Source organism: Eumetopias jubatus, unplaced genomic scaffold (assembly GCF_037043125.1).
Source record: "Eumetopias jubatus isolate StellerSeaLion01/CBP00866 unplaced genomic scaffold, mEumJub1_p1.0 scaffold_10, whole genome shotgun sequence".
Lineage (NCBI taxonomy): Eukaryota > Metazoa > Chordata > Mammalia > Carnivora > Otariidae > Eumetopias > Eumetopias jubatus.
In genome coordinates, this window is record NW_028274816.1 from 86,545,169 (window position 1) to 86,560,740 (window position 15,572).

General features: G+C 60.3%; 1 protein-coding gene across 13 annotated transcripts in view; it reads right to left on the reverse strand.

Moving 5' to 3' along the window:
• The window catches only part of TMEM94 (transmembrane protein 94), a 34,198-nt gene that overhangs the window by 1,230 nt on the left and 17,396 nt on the right, over positions 1-15,572 (reverse strand). For 6 of the 13 annotated variants that reach the window (XM_028112535.2, XM_028112536.2, XM_028112530.2 and 3 more), the window contains 29 exons: positions 12,792-12,911; positions 12,322-12,449; positions 11,964-12,100; positions 10,253-10,455; positions 9,521-9,672; positions 9,064-9,166; positions 8,752-8,838; positions 8,365-8,481; positions 7,963-8,019; positions 7,605-7,709; positions 7,297-7,461; positions 6,864-7,073; positions 6,031-6,340; positions 5,641-5,814; positions 5,185-5,287; positions 4,846-5,063; positions 3,954-4,135; positions 3,723-3,861; positions 3,344-3,459; positions 3,121-3,220; positions 2,682-2,790; positions 2,300-2,489; positions 1,989-2,066; positions 1,615-1,700; positions 1,270-1,351; positions 867-1,015; positions 682-779; positions 502-595; positions 146-316 (listed from right to left, as the gene is read on the reverse strand). In XM_028112535.2, coding sequence (XP_027968336.2) covers positions 146-316; positions 502-595; positions 682-779; positions 867-1,015; positions 1,270-1,351; positions 1,615-1,700; positions 1,989-2,066; positions 2,300-2,489; positions 2,682-2,790; positions 3,121-3,220; positions 3,344-3,459; positions 3,723-3,861; positions 3,954-4,135; positions 4,846-5,063; positions 5,185-5,287; positions 5,641-5,814; positions 6,031-6,340; positions 6,864-7,073; positions 7,297-7,461; positions 7,605-7,709; positions 7,963-8,019; positions 8,365-8,481; positions 8,752-8,838; positions 9,064-9,166; positions 9,521-9,672; positions 10,253-10,455; positions 11,964-12,100; positions 12,322-12,449; positions 12,792-12,911 — 3,983 coding nt within the window. Of the gene's footprint in view, positions 1-145; positions 317-501; positions 596-681; positions 780-866; positions 1,016-1,269; positions 1,352-1,614; positions 1,736-1,988; positions 2,067-2,299; positions 2,490-2,681; positions 2,791-3,120; positions 3,221-3,343; positions 3,460-3,722; positions 3,862-3,953; positions 4,136-4,845; positions 5,064-5,184; positions 5,288-5,640; positions 5,815-6,030; positions 6,341-6,863; positions 7,074-7,296; positions 7,462-7,604; positions 7,710-7,962; positions 8,020-8,364; positions 8,482-8,751; positions 8,839-9,063; positions 9,167-9,520; positions 9,673-10,252; positions 10,456-11,963; positions 12,101-12,321; positions 12,450-12,791; positions 12,912-15,572 lie in introns of those variants that run through there. The other 7 variants (XM_028112532.2, XM_028112527.2, XM_028112526.2 and 4 more) reach the window with 7 other exon arrangements.

The window sequence follows — 15,572 nt, forward strand, 5'->3', positions numbered from 1 at the left end:
CAGAAGCCCAGACTGGGGACAGGGCAGGACCCCAGAGGAGAAGGGAAGTCCAGGCAGCGGGGACAAGCTGGGGAGCTGTGCCTAGGAGGCCACAGGCCTGGGGAACGAGCCTGAGCCCAGAGGGCGTGCCCTGTTGGTAGCTCACCGAATCTCATGCAGCTTCACAATCTCGTTGGTGACCACCACAAGGACCAGGGAGAGGCAGCCCAGGAGCCACGTCAGCAGAGGCACGTCCTCCAGGCCAAAGTGGACACGGCTGTCCCTGTGTGTCCACAGCTGCAGGTCCACTGCCGTCTGGACCACCTGCCCCAGCAGGCTGCAGGGAGAGGGGGCCGCCTTGCATGACCCTGGGCCTTCTTGCTTCCTTCCCTGCCTTTCTCAGTACGAGTAGCTCAAGGAGGGCAGCATCCGACCTCTGGCTCAACTCCCTGAAGCAGGACTTCAAACCACAGTCCTGCCAAGGCCCCTCCCCCTCCCCCTCATCCGTCTGCAGATACTCACACCACAGGCACGGTAATGGCCCACCAGAGGTTTGTCAAGGGGCTCTTTCGCCACAGGGGCTTGGTGCGATGCACGTGGGTGATAGAAATGAAGACTGGAGAAAACAGGGTCAGTGGGGGGGCGGGGTCAGACGTCCCCCCATCCACAGCCCCCACCGGCCCCTCCCGGGGAGCCCCTCACCTGTGTGCAGGACGATCAGGGCAGCGGTGAGCTTCTGAGCCGTCAGTAGCCCATTGGCGAAGTCGTCAAACCAGGCTGGAGCGCTGTTGTCGGCATGACTGTCAGAGTAAGGGGTGGACTCAGCCCCCCGCCGGGCCTGAGAAAGCAGGCGGGGGGCCGGGGTGGGGTCGCGAGGCCAGACCCACCTGCGCAGCATGATGGAGGAGCAGTTGGTGAGGTTGCGGGCCCGGGAGCTGTCACAGAAGCTCTGCAGCGTGAAGCCAAAGCAGACGAGGCACGAGCTGATGGTGAGGCTGAATTTGAGCAAGAAGCAGAGCAGGAAGTAGTGCTGGGTCTGCGGAAAGAAGAGCGGTCCGTCACTCCCGGGGCGCCGGCCCCTCTGGCACCGGGCTCAGTGGGCTCTGCAGGAACCAGGCAGGCCCCAGGGGAAGAGGATCCTTCCCAGCTCTGTGCCACCACTTCCCCTCTGGTTGGGGGAAGTTCTGACGGAAGCCCCTATCTCTCCCTCCAGTCTTCCCCCCCCCCCGCCACACACACACCCACGTTCCTCAGGAAAGGCCGTGGCTCACAGGGCTCCACATTGCTTACCTTCTTAGGAATGGACTGAAGGTTCTTCCCTGTGGCCATAGACATGATGGAGCTGTGGGGGGGCTTCCCCAGCAGAGAGATGCTGAAAAGGAGGGACTTGGTGAAGGGTGGGGACTGTGACCCTCTGTCCCCCAGTTCCCACATGGGAAGCCTTTCAGGAGTTTTGGGAGTGAGGGCAGGTCTGGGGGGAGATGGGATAAGACAAGGGAGAGTCCCCCCCACCAGTGTCTCCTGTGCCAGGGGTGGTGAGCACTGAGCAGGTCTCCCAGGACCTGGGCTCCTGGGGCTGCTCGGTGCCGTCCCAGCCCCACCGGCCTGGACCCGGAGGGGCAGCCTGACTCTCACCTGAGCAGAGGGTAGCAAAAGCAGGACAGCCACAGGATGTCGGTGGTGCTCAGCAGTGGCGGCAGCTGAACCAGGCAAGAGAGGAACTAGACCAGGAGAGCCCAGGAAGCAGGATTAGGTTCTGTCAAATAGTAGGATGCCAGGAGCCCCAGGGCCGTCTTGCCCTGTGCCCAGAGAGATGTGCAGAGGAACTAGGGCCGCAGGGGCCGCTATTCTGCTAATGGGGTCACCTCCAAAAGCCCGGGGGTTCCGCAGAGGCCAGGGGCCCCCTAGGCTGTGCGGTATCCTCCTAGCCTGCCGCCCCAGACTCTTAGCTGGGCCTGGAGTGGAGGAGCGTGTGGGGAGGGGCAGTGCCTGTGCAGGCCCCAGCTCACCTGGATGACCACAAGGGTCAACTGGCACTGCAGCAGAAAGAGGAAGCACTTGCGAATGCCGTAGGTGGCGTGCCGCGCCTAGGGACCGGGAGGGACAGATTGTGGCTGGGCCTATAGCTGACAAATCTCAGCCAAGAGCCAGATGCCCCAGATGCTCCTGCTAGCAAAGGGTGGAGGCAAATGACACTGCCGGGGAAAGCCTCTCTTGGAGGGAAATCAGCCCCTAGGAGCCCAGATGGATCCTATGTCACTCTTCCCACCCCACGCAGCAACCCCCAATCCCTGCCCCCTCCGCCTGCCCAAGCCCCCACCTGCTCAATGAGCCGGATGATGCTGATGGTCTCCTCCTGGCGAAAGGTCAGGGAGCAGGGTAGGCTGTTGAGCTGCCCCGAGAGCTGTAGGGGAGAAAGGCCATCCGAGGCCTGGGCCATGCTGGTGCTGGTGGCGTAGCCAAAGGTCTCCCAGGAACAGCGGGATGGGTACAGGGGATCCAGGGCAATGCTGCTCAGCGTAGGGGGAAAGCATAAGCCATCAGCTACTCTCTGCAAACATCCCATCTCCCATAGGACTAGGCAAGCACCTACTCCCTCTCTCCCCACCGTGCCTAGGTCCATTGGTCCCAACCATACCAAGACCAGCCACGGAATACGCCCCAGCCCCAAGCAAGCCCCGACTCTCGGGCATCCCCCTGACCTGATGTCACTCTGGAGGAAAAGGCAACTGTTCCTGAGATTCGCAGAGCTGCCCAGGCAGCAGGTCACCTCCCCATATTCCTGCATGATCTTGATCATCTCACACATGGCTGAGGGGGCAGAGTCGGGGGGCACAAGAGTCAGGCGGGTGGAGCCCTGTGTGAGGCTCTGGGCGGAGACCCAGAGGGCAGGAGAGCAGGAGACAGGGGAGAGCAGGACCCACTCTGGGGACAGTCCTCCCCCAAGAATGTGAGTATCATGTAACTACTGTCACTTCTGACTCCCTAGAAGGGGCACACCCACAGCTCCAGGCCCCTGTGTTCCCCGGCTCCTCCCAGCTCAGGTTACTCGGCTCCCCGCATGGGCCAGCAACATCTCCTGCAGAGCCCACCGGGTTAGGGTTACCGGGAGCCCTTCGTAGCCGTGGCTACGGTACTCACTCTCAGGGGTACAGTCGGTAAATAGGGGCACGAGCAGGGGCACGTTGTCAATGTTCTGCAGGTGGGGGCGCACCTGGTGGATGCCACGCGGCAGCTTGGCCTGAAGAGAACAGAGATGTCAGTGGCCTCAGGGTCAGGAGAAGGGCCCCTCCCTCCCTCCCTTCTCTGGACCAGCCAGTCAGCTACCTCAGGGAGTCCAGGGGCACAGACCCTGCCATCCTACCCGGTTGCAGTCCTCCAGGAAGCTGGGGAGGTCACTGTCTGTAGGCTGGAAGCTAATGAGGTCTGAGTGACCCTCCTCCTCCATCAGAAGGAGCCCTTCCGCATCATCTCGGGACACTGTGGGAATGAAAGCCTGTCCTTCACCTTGGAGTCAGCCTTCTGAGGGCCTTTCCTTGCCCTGAAGATGGCAGAGAACTTCCTGCTTCCGGTTTCCTCTCCTCCACCGTCGACTGTTGTTAGTTACCGCAGGGAGACGAGAGCAATTTTCCAAGGGAGCGCGCTTCTCCGGAGCGAGCTACGGGGTTTCTTTCTAGCTGTAGCTCCCAGGAGGGGGAACCGCCCACACCTACCCCGTCCCCATCACAAACCTGTGCCCTTACCCTGATTCAAGTCATCATGCAGGGAGCCAGCATGGCTGGGGCTGGAGGGGGGGATCTCGGAGCCAGGCAGGTCACCATTGGGCGTGAGGGAGATGTGGCAGTTCCAGCCTGTCTCCAGGCCCATCTTTTCTGCAAACACCTGCAAAAGGCAGACGGCAATGAACAGAGGGGCCCGCGAACCCACAGGAGAAAGCATCAGTAGAGGCAGAGGGGGATGGCTTTCCCCCTGACCTTGCTTTTGAGCTCATCCTCCAAAGAGAAGTAGACGAAGCGGATGCAGGCATTGACCAGCCCATCGATGAGGCGCACGATGTCCAGCCGGGCCTGGTACTGGGAGGACACCATGCCCATGAAGATCTGGCCGCTCAGGGCCTGCATGCAGTCTTCCTTCTCCAGCACCTCCCCGATCCCTTCTTCAGGTAGGCACAAGGCACAAAGCCCAGCCAGGATACCCAGGAACCAGCAGATTCCAGGAGGCAGCCCAGGCCACACACACAGATGCCGCACCCAAATCAATGAGCATGTGGGCCCCGGGGGACCACACACACAGCCACATGCGCACGCACACACACAGCCCAGATACATAAAGGAGCCAACAGACACAGGAGAAAAGACAACGAAAGGTACTCATCAGTCAGGTGATGATCCTAAGGAGTAACGATAGAGCCCGGCCCTGGTCCAGGGCTAGGGGGCTGCCCTCACTCTCAGCCATGGCCTCGATTCATGGTCTTTTGGGTCATAAGACCCTGTGAATCTGTCTGTTTGGTGGCATTGGGGGAGGGGTGGGGTGGCTCTGAGTCGCTCTGTTCCAGCAGCATTGCAACCCGGCCTTTTTGTCTGGTCAAATAAGCCTAGTGGTCTATAAATACTGATGCTTTACAACTTTCAAAGAAAGCCCTTTGCTATTGCACCGGAGGGTCACAAGAAGCCTGTGAGGAGGGCAGAGCAAGCACCTGGTTACCCAACGGAAGGCTAAGGGACTTGCCCGCGCCACCAGACAGCGAGTGCCATCTTGGTGCTCCAGGTCCAGTGCACCCACAGTTCCCTCCACCATGATCGATTCCACGGCGCTCTGGAAGCCCTCCCCGCTGGGGGCCCCCAACGGGACAGACGTGCACGGTACCGTCCGAGCTCCAGCTGTTACGGCGCGTGCTCAGCTTGATTGGGACGGTGCTGGGCAGCTCACACATGGTGAAGATGCTGCTCTGGCCAGGCACCTGCACAAGCTCGATGCACTTGCCATTGAGCTGAGAGGACAGGGCGCAGCTCATGGGCTTGTAGGCGAAGGCAGAGCAGTAACCAGACAAGCAGGCCCGCTGGTAAAAATCCAGCACTTTCTTTCTGCCAGGGAAGTGGGGAAAAAGTGAGGTGAGTGGCCCTGAGATGCCCCCATGCCTGTGAGCCAGGCGGGCAGAGGGCAGGGGCTGTCTGCCATCAGCACGAGGGGTGCTTCCTCACCCACCTGTCAGAACCCGAAAGAGGGTAGATGTCCGCCCCATCCCAGAAGTCTGTGCAGGCCTCTAAGACCACATCAGCCGTGCCATGGGACAGCATCTGTTCTGTGCCTGAGGCGGGGAAGACGAGGCTGAACAATGAGTACCCCAGGCCACGGCCGCCTCTCACTCCCGCCTCAGGTAACACCCTGCCATCCTTGAAAAGGGTGCTAGGGAGCCCCTGGGGAGTAGAACTCCCCAGGCATGTGTGGGCTTGCAACCCTGCAGACAGTCCCCAACCTCTGTGGCCACCGTCCCAGCACCAGCCCCCAAATCCAATCCCTTCCACTTCTGAGGAAGATTCCAGAAGCAGTCTAGTGCGCATCTGCCCAGGTCCCCCCTAAAAAGGGACGCCTAAAAGAAGCCCCGCCCTGCCAAGCTCCAGGAAGTTCTGGCCTGATGCTGGCCAAGCCTGGAAGGCTCACTGGTAGTGGTGTCCTTGATGAAGAGACTGATCATATGGCTGAGCGGAGGGCGCCGCTTGGTGACACAGGAGAGCCTCCCCAGCGAGGTCTCCTTCACCATCTCGGCACTGGGGAGGCGGTAGAGCGCAAGGTGGTTCTCCTGCTTGAAGAGCTCCTTGGCCCCAGGAGTGAAGCCTGCGGGGGGAGGGATGGCAATTTGGGGTGTCTGGGAGCACCTGCACCTCCCTCCCTCGCAGGGAGAGAAGCCCCGTGAGGCTGGGCCGGTTCTTTCCCCCTTTCACCGCGCCCCTGGTTATTTTCCCAGACTAGGAAGCCCTGTCAAGCGGCGCCTGGTTCCAGGCGGTGGGCAGGAGCTGCCGGGGCTCCTGGCGAAGGCCCGGGCCAGCGCACCTATGAGGCGGGCGAGCTCGCAGAGGCCCCAGGGCACGTGCACGGGCAGGACGGCGCTGTGGCTCTCCTGCAGGGCGATGTTGCACAAGTGGTCGGAGAAGCGGCACAGCCGCTCGGTGACACCGGCGTTACACAGGTTCAGCAGCACGTTGAGACCCAGCGGCTTCAGGGACGTGAGGTGCAGCTGCCAGTTGGAGTCGTCGAACTGGATGCAGGAGGGGTTCTGCTGGTCCTGGGACAGGCTCAGCATCTCCAAGTGGTAGTCACACACAAAGTCCTCTGCTTCGTAGGGCTCGCCCTCCAGCCCAGGCTGGGCCACAGGGGAATGGGGAAGAGAGAGGGGAGCCTCAGTCGGGGAGAAGGCACCCCCTTCCCAGCGAGCAGGCTCGTGCCCACGCTCTTCCCCTCCCTCCCAGAAACCCTATCCCCATCCTTGCTGGCCTTCTGGCTGCTTCTGGGAGCTCTGCTCAACAATGGCAGTGCCTAAGAAGAGGACACCCAGAGCAGGGAGGAAACAGTGGAGGATCTCTTTCTGCCAGGGGGAGCTGTCAGCCTTCTGTCTTCAGAAGGTTGTGACCAGAAGGAAGGGCCTTGCCCCAACCAGTCACCATCTGTAAGACCCAGAGAAGGGGAAAGGGCCTCCTTCCTGGAAGGGCCCCAGGCCCTGGATTAGGCCTCAGGAAGCCGTCCCGCCTGGCCGAGCCTGGAGGCCTGAGCATGGAGGCCGCCACATCTGTGCCTTTGGCTCCATCCATCCAGGACGGGCTGCACCCCTTGGCCCCTTCAGCGGGGAGGCCAGGACACCCCGAGGCTGCTCTCCGCGCTCCTCTCACCTTGCCAGGCTCTTCTTCACCGCCCTCCGTGTCCCGGCTGAAGCTCACGTTGGAGCCGGATGGGTGTTTGCTGCGGCCATATGCTTTGTGGTGAGAGTAGAATTCAGGGGGCTTGGGACCGTCACCCGGCCAGTCGCCACGTTCCTGCTCATTGGAAAGGTGCGGGGTAGTGTTCAGGGAACCGGCCAGGAGGGCATCTCGTTCGTGGGGCTGAGGAGAACACGGAGCACAGGCCTCGGACCAGGGTCCCGCTGGCTGCCATGGACCAGGGAGGCAGGGAGTTATGTCCCCTCACTGTCTGGGGAGGAGGCTCTGCCTGAATGGCCCAGGAGCAGATCCTAACGGTGCTCGAGCCTTCCCTCACCCTCCCAGCCTCGCCCTCCCTGAGGCCACTGGCTGGGCCCAGAGCTGGGTCCCCAGGAGCCGGCCATACCTCCTCCTCTACCTCGGGATGGCAGAAGGAGCGGGTAGACAGGTCATCCGTTAGGTCCTCATGGCTGCTGTGCGGGGGCTCCACCTTCCCACTGAAGAACAGCACAGTCTCTGGGCTGGGGTTTGGCCATGACAGGATCCCCTGTTTGTCCACACAGCACAGGACCTGCAGAGAGAGATGGGGATTGGGGAGGGGGGGCTTGGCATTCCCCAACCTGTCAGGGTCCACGTAAGTGGTGGGCAGGCACCCGGACACAGCCAGGCAGCAGGCCAGCGGAGGCGGGGTCCCCCCACAGGGCCCGCCCTCACCGTGACCGAGCCCAAGCTGTGCAGTAGGCTGGAGCTATGGCTCAGGGTCGGCGATGTCCCTTGGATCACCCGCAGGAAGTGGCCCCAGATGCAGCGCAGCATTTCCTGGGGGGAGAGACAAAGTCTGTGTTATTTCCCTAGAGATAGCCTCCGGGGCCAGCAGAGGAAACAGTCCGGGGACACCAGGAAGTTGGGGTGGAGAGGCATTTGTCTGGGCAGAGCGCATTGCCCCCATGAGACAGGAGGCTCCAAGGCCATAAAGTAGGGGAGTCCCAGGGTTCTGGAAGGGGCCAGCTTGAGGGAGCTCAGGTTGGTGGCTACAGGGGCCTGGGGCAGAAGGCGTCCCAGGTGAGTGTACCTGAGAGGAGACAGCTTCTGTGTAGCTGCTGAGAGTATCCTCTGAGAACTTGGCTAGCTGCATGGAGAGGGGGCACCAGCTCAGGGAGGCGCCCTCACACAGGCCTCCAAGCTGCAAGGGTGGGAGCCCCACAGCAGCAAGCCTCCTGACGCCTTTGGTAAAGGACACCTGGGCAGTCCCCGAATCCCGTCTGCTGAGTGCCAGGATGGACGGCCCCCCGCCTCCCAGGGCCTGGCCTGGAGGCTCTTCCACACGGAGAGCTGCTCAGGGCCTGCCCGTGCACGGGGCCCACAGTGGGGCTGGACCTCGGCACCTGTTCGCTGGGGCACAGCGGACACCCTCTTTTTGCTCCCGCATTGTGTTCTTTTTGTACCGTCACCAAGATGCCTTGGAACAACCTACCAGGGAGCTGGGAGAGGCCTTGCTCATCTGAGCCAGGACTCGAGCTTCTCCACAGGCGGTTGCCAGAACCCAGAGGACTGGAAAGAGCAGGGGGAGGATGGGCAGGACACCATTCACCTGGGGAAGCACAAACCACACTGAAGGCTCCCAAAGAGCCGCTGGTCTGGAAAGAGGGAGGGACGGAAGGCCTTCCCCAGCCCTGAAGCCATTCCCTGAGTAGAAAGTGACAACTGTCCAGGGCAGGAAGGAAAGGGGAGCAGGCATTCCTAAGCTGAAGCCGGAGGGACCCCTGGGCTACAGAGAGGCAGGGACAGCCAGGGCACCATGAAGGGACCCAGCCTCCAAGGAAAGAGCAAAGCATCACAGAGGGGAAAGGGTGGGGGTTACCTGTAGCTGGAGGAGGGTGTACTGCCAGGAGGTGACACCAGGGGCATTCAGCATGAAGCGCAGGGCATTGGTGATGAGGAAGCCGGCCTTTGGGGAACAGCAGAAGTGCAGCCTTAGTCCCCCACCCAGAGAGGGACCCAGGCTCTAAGGCTTCCCTTCCTCTGCCCACTCATACCCTCCCCAGCCCCAGCACTGGCCGTCTCACTCTGGGTCCCCCCATCTTCACTCACATGCTTCCCCGAATCTGGCCCTGAGCGCCCCCCCACCATTTCCTGGCCCTCTCCCCTGCCCCGCGAGGCCCGCCTCACGCACCAAGACCACAGGCACGGCGTAGTGCAACATCACCGACTGCACCGTGAACCTCTCGTTGTCCAGAGCGGTGACTGGGCGGGACAGGGCCATGTCCAGGCACCATCTGCAGAAAGGGATGACCCTTTAGTTGGGCAAGCCCTCAGGGGAGAGGCCGGAAACACCCACCTGCACTGGGCATCATTGAGTCAGGCCATGTTCCTGTTCCCTGGCCCCGAGGGGCCCCCTGGGAGAGGGGTCCGGGGCAGCCTCCAGAGCTGTCCCCTCAGAGTTCCAACGGGGGAAGAATCATCACCCAGGCTAGGAATTCTCGTAAGACGTTAAAGAATCCACAGAGGTGCCCACCCCAAGGGGGGCTCAGTATAAACCAGGCTCTCTCCTTGTCACCCTGCCCCCTGCTCCCGAAGGCACCAGGGGAGAGAACTCAGGGGCCAGACGGAAGGCAGGGCAGCAAGCCGACCTGATGTTGTCAATCACAGGGGTCTCAAGAACACGGAAGAGCCGGTGCTGCTGGGGGTTCTGTGGTCCCTTCTTCACTTCTCCCTGGGGGGAAGGCGGTGGAGAGAAAGGGGGAAACAGGTCTCCGGGCTCCAAGACGATGTGCTCATCATCCTGCCGGAGAGTCAGGGGAGGAGGGCAAGGAGGGCATTGGTTCAATCAGAAGCCACTCTTCCTTGACAATGCCAGCTAAGTGGAGACACTTCACTGGGTTAGGGACCATCGGTTAGCAAAGAGTCAGCTGGGGGTGGGGGGGGGTTGTAGAACTGGATTCCTAGCAGCTTAAGGGTCAGAGAAAAGAAAGAACGGGACAAGAAGGAGAAAGATGTTCCAGCTCTTCTCTAGTCTTTTTTTTTTTTTTTAAGATTTTATTTATTTTTTGAGAGAGAGAGACACAGCGAGAGAGGGAACACAAGCAGGGGGAGCGGGAGAGGGAGAAGCAGGCTTCCCGCGGAGCAGGGAGCCCGATGCGGGCCTCGATCCCAGGACCCTGGGACCATGACCTGAGCCGAAGGCAGACGCTTAACCGACTGAGCCACCCAGGCGCCCCAGCTCTTCTCTATTCTTCCAGAGCCCTTGCCAGGAAGACTGTGAGCCAGCCAGGAAGCTTCAGGATTAAGCCCTGGGACCCTCCCACCATTGCCTGTAGATGCTCCCACAGCATTTCCAGGGAAGAAGAAAAGCCTCGAGCTACCTTGATCCCCCTCAGAGAGGCGAACGATTCCTGGCCGGGCCTCAGAGCTATGATGTCTCCTTCTACCAACAGGCCAACTGGCAGGTTGACCAGATGTCCATCTCTGTAGGCCCAGTGCAGGGACCAGGATGGTGCAAAGGGCATGTGGAGGTCTGGGTACATGGCATCTGGCCACTTGATCTCCTTGCCATCCCTGAGTGCATCTGAGGAGAACGGAAGGAAGGAAACCACCTCACCCACAGCTCCGTACGTCAGCCACCCAGCACACGCCGTGGAGCTCTGCCTGCTCTCCTTTCCCAGAAGGCTTGCAGTGGCCCACACCACCCGTTCCAACACTACCCCTCTCTCAAGGTCACCTCCCCTGTGAAGCCTCTCCCACCACTCCAGCCCAGGCCCTTCTACCCCTCTGAACACCTGAAGCTCTTATTCTTTGTACCCTGACTCCATTGAAATACATTTCACAAGCATTGCTGAGGGCTTTGAGGGATGCAAAGGTCAAAGGTGAAGATGACACAAGTCCCTGCCCTCGAGGAGGAGCCGCAACTGAAAAGAGAGATGTATGTGGGCAGATAACACAAATCAAGGCAAACACGTGCTCAGGGCATTAGGAAATATCCCAAATTAGCTGCAGGAGCTCAGGGGAGCCGATGCAATCAGAGGCAGCTTGAGGGAAAAGGGAGCTAAGTTTAAGATGGGTCTTGAAGGATGGGCCAGATCTGTCAGCTGGAGCCCAGTGAGGGAGGAGCACGCCGGGCAGATGGACAGCAGGACAAGGGCACAGAAGCAGGGAGGTCCGTGGTGGGCTTGGCACTGGGGAGGAGCTTTCGGGTGACAATGACAGTAAGAGAAGAGTCCGGAGAGGGAGGCTGGAGCCGGGCCCAGAGGTTCTGGGCAGCTTTGATAAGCAAGAGGGAGCCACCGATGGTTCCTGAGCAAGAGACTAAGCTCTCGAGGAGCAGGGCCCATCCTTCTCGATCACTGTTGTACTTCCCACGCCTGGCACGTGGCTGCAACTAACTGATCATTTCAGAATGAAGCAACCCCTTCTCACTTAGCATTCAAACATCCGCTGCCTGGTCAGGTTCGAGACAGGTTTCAGACACTAGGTGTTTCATACAAGACCACAGGCCCTTGGAAAGCGGGAACCACTGTCTCTCAGAAGAGCCTAATATTCCCAATCCATAGCTGGGGCTTAACAAACACTCTCTGAATGAAAGAACGAGCAGAAATGGGACGGAGCAACTCCCTTCTTTAGGAACAGGGCTGCTCCGTTTTGGGCTCCCAGCTCTGGGCCCCCAACCCTGCCTCTTGCGGGTCTTAGACTTCCCTGGCCCATCTTTCTACCTGCCCTGGCCCAGTATCGCCAGACAGGACAGACTTGGAAGAGAAAACCTCAACTCTCCTCCTGCCAAGAGAGGGTCTTCTCTGTTAGTCTCCCATGGTTAGCAAGCCTGCAAGCCGACTGGGCCGCCATCAGCCTCCCTGCGGGCCGTGCTGAGGCCACTGCCTGCATGTGCCTGGCTCTCACTGTCCTGCTCAAAAGAGGGCAGGGCAGCCTTCTAACTCTCCGGATGCCAAGAGCCCCCAGAATGCTGACCGTAGGCAACGCCACTGTGCTGGGCTCCTGGTGGGGACTCAGGAGAAGAGCTCGTAGGGCTGACACATCACAGGGCACCCTTTCCCACCCAGCATGCCTGACCCTCAGCCTCACCTTGGATTTGGTCAATGATCCCTCGGAGCCTCCGCTCTACCTCCCTACGCTTTAGCCGATCTTGCCGCCCGATGAGGATGAGGTTGAGAAGCAGCAAGAGGAACAGTGCTGAGGCATTCACCAGCTCCACCCCATGGCTGGTGGGAAGAGGTGAGGGGGTACTAGCAAGGAGAGGGGATCCCCCACCCAGCCAATCCGAGACCCCCCACCCCAGTCCCTTCTGAAAGGAGTGTCTCGTTCGGGGGCTGACAGCAGCCAGCCAAGGGACCGAGGGTTCCTAACAAGGCAGACTGAGACTGGCAGGGGGGGTGGGGAGCGCCGCTGGGGGGGGAGGTGTCCCTGGGTGAGAGAAGGTTACCTGCCCTCCGGCTGGCTCCCATGACAGCCCAGCAGAAGCAGCACAGCCAGCAGCATGAGAGAGGCTCCAGGCCAGTGGAAGCAGGAACAGCGGTTACTGTGGTGCAGGAAGCTGCTTCTCCACAGCTCCTGGGGAGGGGCAGTGGGGAGTGAGGGGCCTGGCGACGGAGCCAGGAGGCAGCATCCTGCTAGAATCTGGCCGCCCTGCTCCCACGCCCGCCTGACCCGGCCTGGGGCCGCCTCGCTCTCCTGGCTTTGGTCTCGGCTGGGGTCCAGCCGCTTGGGCTCCTGCAGCAAGTGGGGTCAGGACAGCACTCCGCCAGGCAGCCCTGGCTTCCTTCTGAGTTGTAGCGAGGCTTCGGTCGGGCCACGCCGCCCAGCATGAGCACCGGCTCCCGGGCCTGAGCCCGGGCCTCCCACGCCCCTCCGCCATCCCACCTCGGCTCCAGCTTCCCCGGGAAGAAGCTTCACCTTCCACGTGAGACATTTCTTCCGTTCTTTCAGGTGTCCCTCCAGCACCGTCTCCAGCTGCTCCTTCAGGATGCCGAGGGCCTTCCGGGTAGACAGGCCCAGGGCCAAGGGTGGCTCGCCCTGGAGGAAGCAGGCGAAGCAGGCAGCATTCAGCATCGCCCCGGAGGCCCCAAGGCACTGCCCCGAGAGGCCCTCCATCGAGAGGCCCTCCATCACAAGGCTGCAGGCCCTCGTCATCCCTCCCCCTGAATCCTCCCTCCTCTTCCTCCACCAGCCCCCCAGCCCTCAGGGCATTTGCGCAAATCTCCACCACGTTAAAAGTCCCCTACTCCTCAAGGCCAAGTTAAAAACAGAAACACACGCAACTTTCTCCACTCAGTGTTTCCTAACCCACCTTCCAAGGCCATTGGCATCTCCCCGCCCCACGCACTGCTCTCGCCCCTCACCTCCCCATGGACCTCTGCTGCCATCTGTGTATTTCAGGAGCCGAAAAATAGTGGGGTTTTTTTTGTTGTTGTTTTTTAAGTGGGGAAAGGGGAACTAACAAGGAGACACTAGCTCTTCATTGTTCCTAGGTAAAAGCATTAAGAAAAAACCCCAAATACTGTTCCCACCATTTCACAGAAGGCAGCATATCGTGACACTCTGGCATCAGGAAGGACACAATCTCAGACAGGGGACAACTGCTCCCAGGGAGAGACCTGTGACGCCGCCTTCTGTCACCGAGGGTGGCGGAACAGGGCATAGATGGGGTGGTCCTGGGCAGCACTAGGGACCACCCATGCTGTCCTGTGTGAGCCCGGCCTGGCCTCTCCTCACTGACAGCCCCACTCCTGGGCTTCACCCCTGTCTTCTCCTTCTCTGACTGGCTCTTCTTTCCCCTCCATCCACCACACAGCCCATCCCAAGGATATCTTAACAAATTCACGTACGTTTCCAAGACAACCTTGGCCACCATCATGGAGTCTCCCACCACACCACCAAGCTTCCAACTCCTGAAGTTTACCTCCAGGCACAGCCCTGAATGCTGACCTGTTTACTCAACGGCTGCACTGCTGTTTCATGGGCCCCTAGGAGTGGATTCGACCCAAACCCTGGAGCATGGCCCTCCCAGCTGGACAGCCCCGCTCCTGCAGTGACCACCACCCCCCCCGCCCCACTCCTCAGCGTCCACCTCTTCCAAGCCAACTGCAACATCCAGCCAGAGCAGTGCACATTGCCTCAACCGACCCCTGTTTATCTTTCCAATCGAGCCCAGACTCCGGAGCAGGACCTGTGATCCACCAGCTTCTCCAGCCTCCTCGCCCGCGTTTCCTCCATTCCTGACGCAAGCCGTGCTTTCCAGCTCGGGTGCAAGTACCTCTATGTACTTTCCTTCCCTGGACACACACTCCTGGCCCCAGACACCATTGTCTTCCCCTTCAAGCCTCAGCTCAAACGTCACCTGCTCTGGGAAATTGGGAAATTTTCCCAAAGCCAAGGACTGCACTTACGGGGAGAGGTTTGTATTCCAAGAGCACCCTGGGCAAGCTGGCTCCCGGTCTGCATTGTGGAGAACTGTCATTATAGATTGACTCGTCTGGCTCTCCCACCAGACTGCCAGTTCCTTGAAAACAGGTACTGAATTCTTCCCTCTCCACATCCTTCCAACTACCTGCCGAGACAGTGCCGGGCACACAGCAGCGGCCCCACGGCCACCAGCTGGATGAATGGAAGAATGAGTGCACACATAGCTTCAGTGACCCCAGTGACACATTAATCAGGGGTTGTCAACCCGGGGTCTGTAGTAGAAATACCTGGAGCTTCTAAAAACGTGGATGTCCAGGTCCCACCCCAAACCTACCGAATCAAAACTTCTGAAGGTGAAGCCGATGCACACATTGAATCTGATGCACAGATCCCCAGGTCGGGGGTCCTGGGAAAAAGAACACCCCTGGGAAAGGAATGCTGGCGGAGAACTGGGTCTCTCCCAAGAGCACCAATGTGAGCTCCCACCAGTAAAGGCTCCTGAGCAAGAGGAGCAAAGCCCTAGACTTGAGGCACTAAGAAAGGGGCTGGGGTTATCTACTGAGTCCTGACCAAGGGTGGCTAAGCTGGTGACTCCCTGACTACCTCAGCTCATGGCCCGCCCCTGCTCCCCCTCTGCCTTCCCTGGGGTCTGCCCTGGCTTTGCCCACTGATGTTCCAGACTTCCTCCTCCGTGCCTGTCTCCATAGCCACCGCTCTCCTTGGCAGCCCTGCCCCTCACGGGACACACATCTCCAAGACTAGAAGGGGCTGCTGCTCAGGGGCAGTACCCCAGCAGACCCAGCCCGGGAGGATGCACCTGAGCGGAGCCCCCACACTGGCCCATTACCAGCTTTTTTGGCCCGAGGGATGAGGATGGGCTCCCGAGTGAGCCTGGCCCCAAGACTTCCCAGATCCCTTGCCTAAATCTCCCCTAATCCCTGCTCTCCATGCTGCCTTTGGGGGATTATGAAGATAAGAGCTGCTTCTCCCCAGAGGGGATAACTGGTTATTTCAGCTCAGGAAGATATGGCCCTCTGGGCAGAGGGCCCACACCCCAATATGGGTAAATACTCTACTCCAGAGCATCTACGTCCCTCTGGCAGAGATCCTGGGGCCTTCCTGAGGAGCTGTGGTCCAGGACAGATGAGTATCAGGTAAGCTCAGGTCTGTACGTCTGCCTCCCTGACTCCTGGCATGGAAGGGGAGAAAGTCTCCTACGTGGCGGGAGGAAGAAAGAAGGGGACCAGAGGCCTTCTCGTGTCTAAGGGGCTG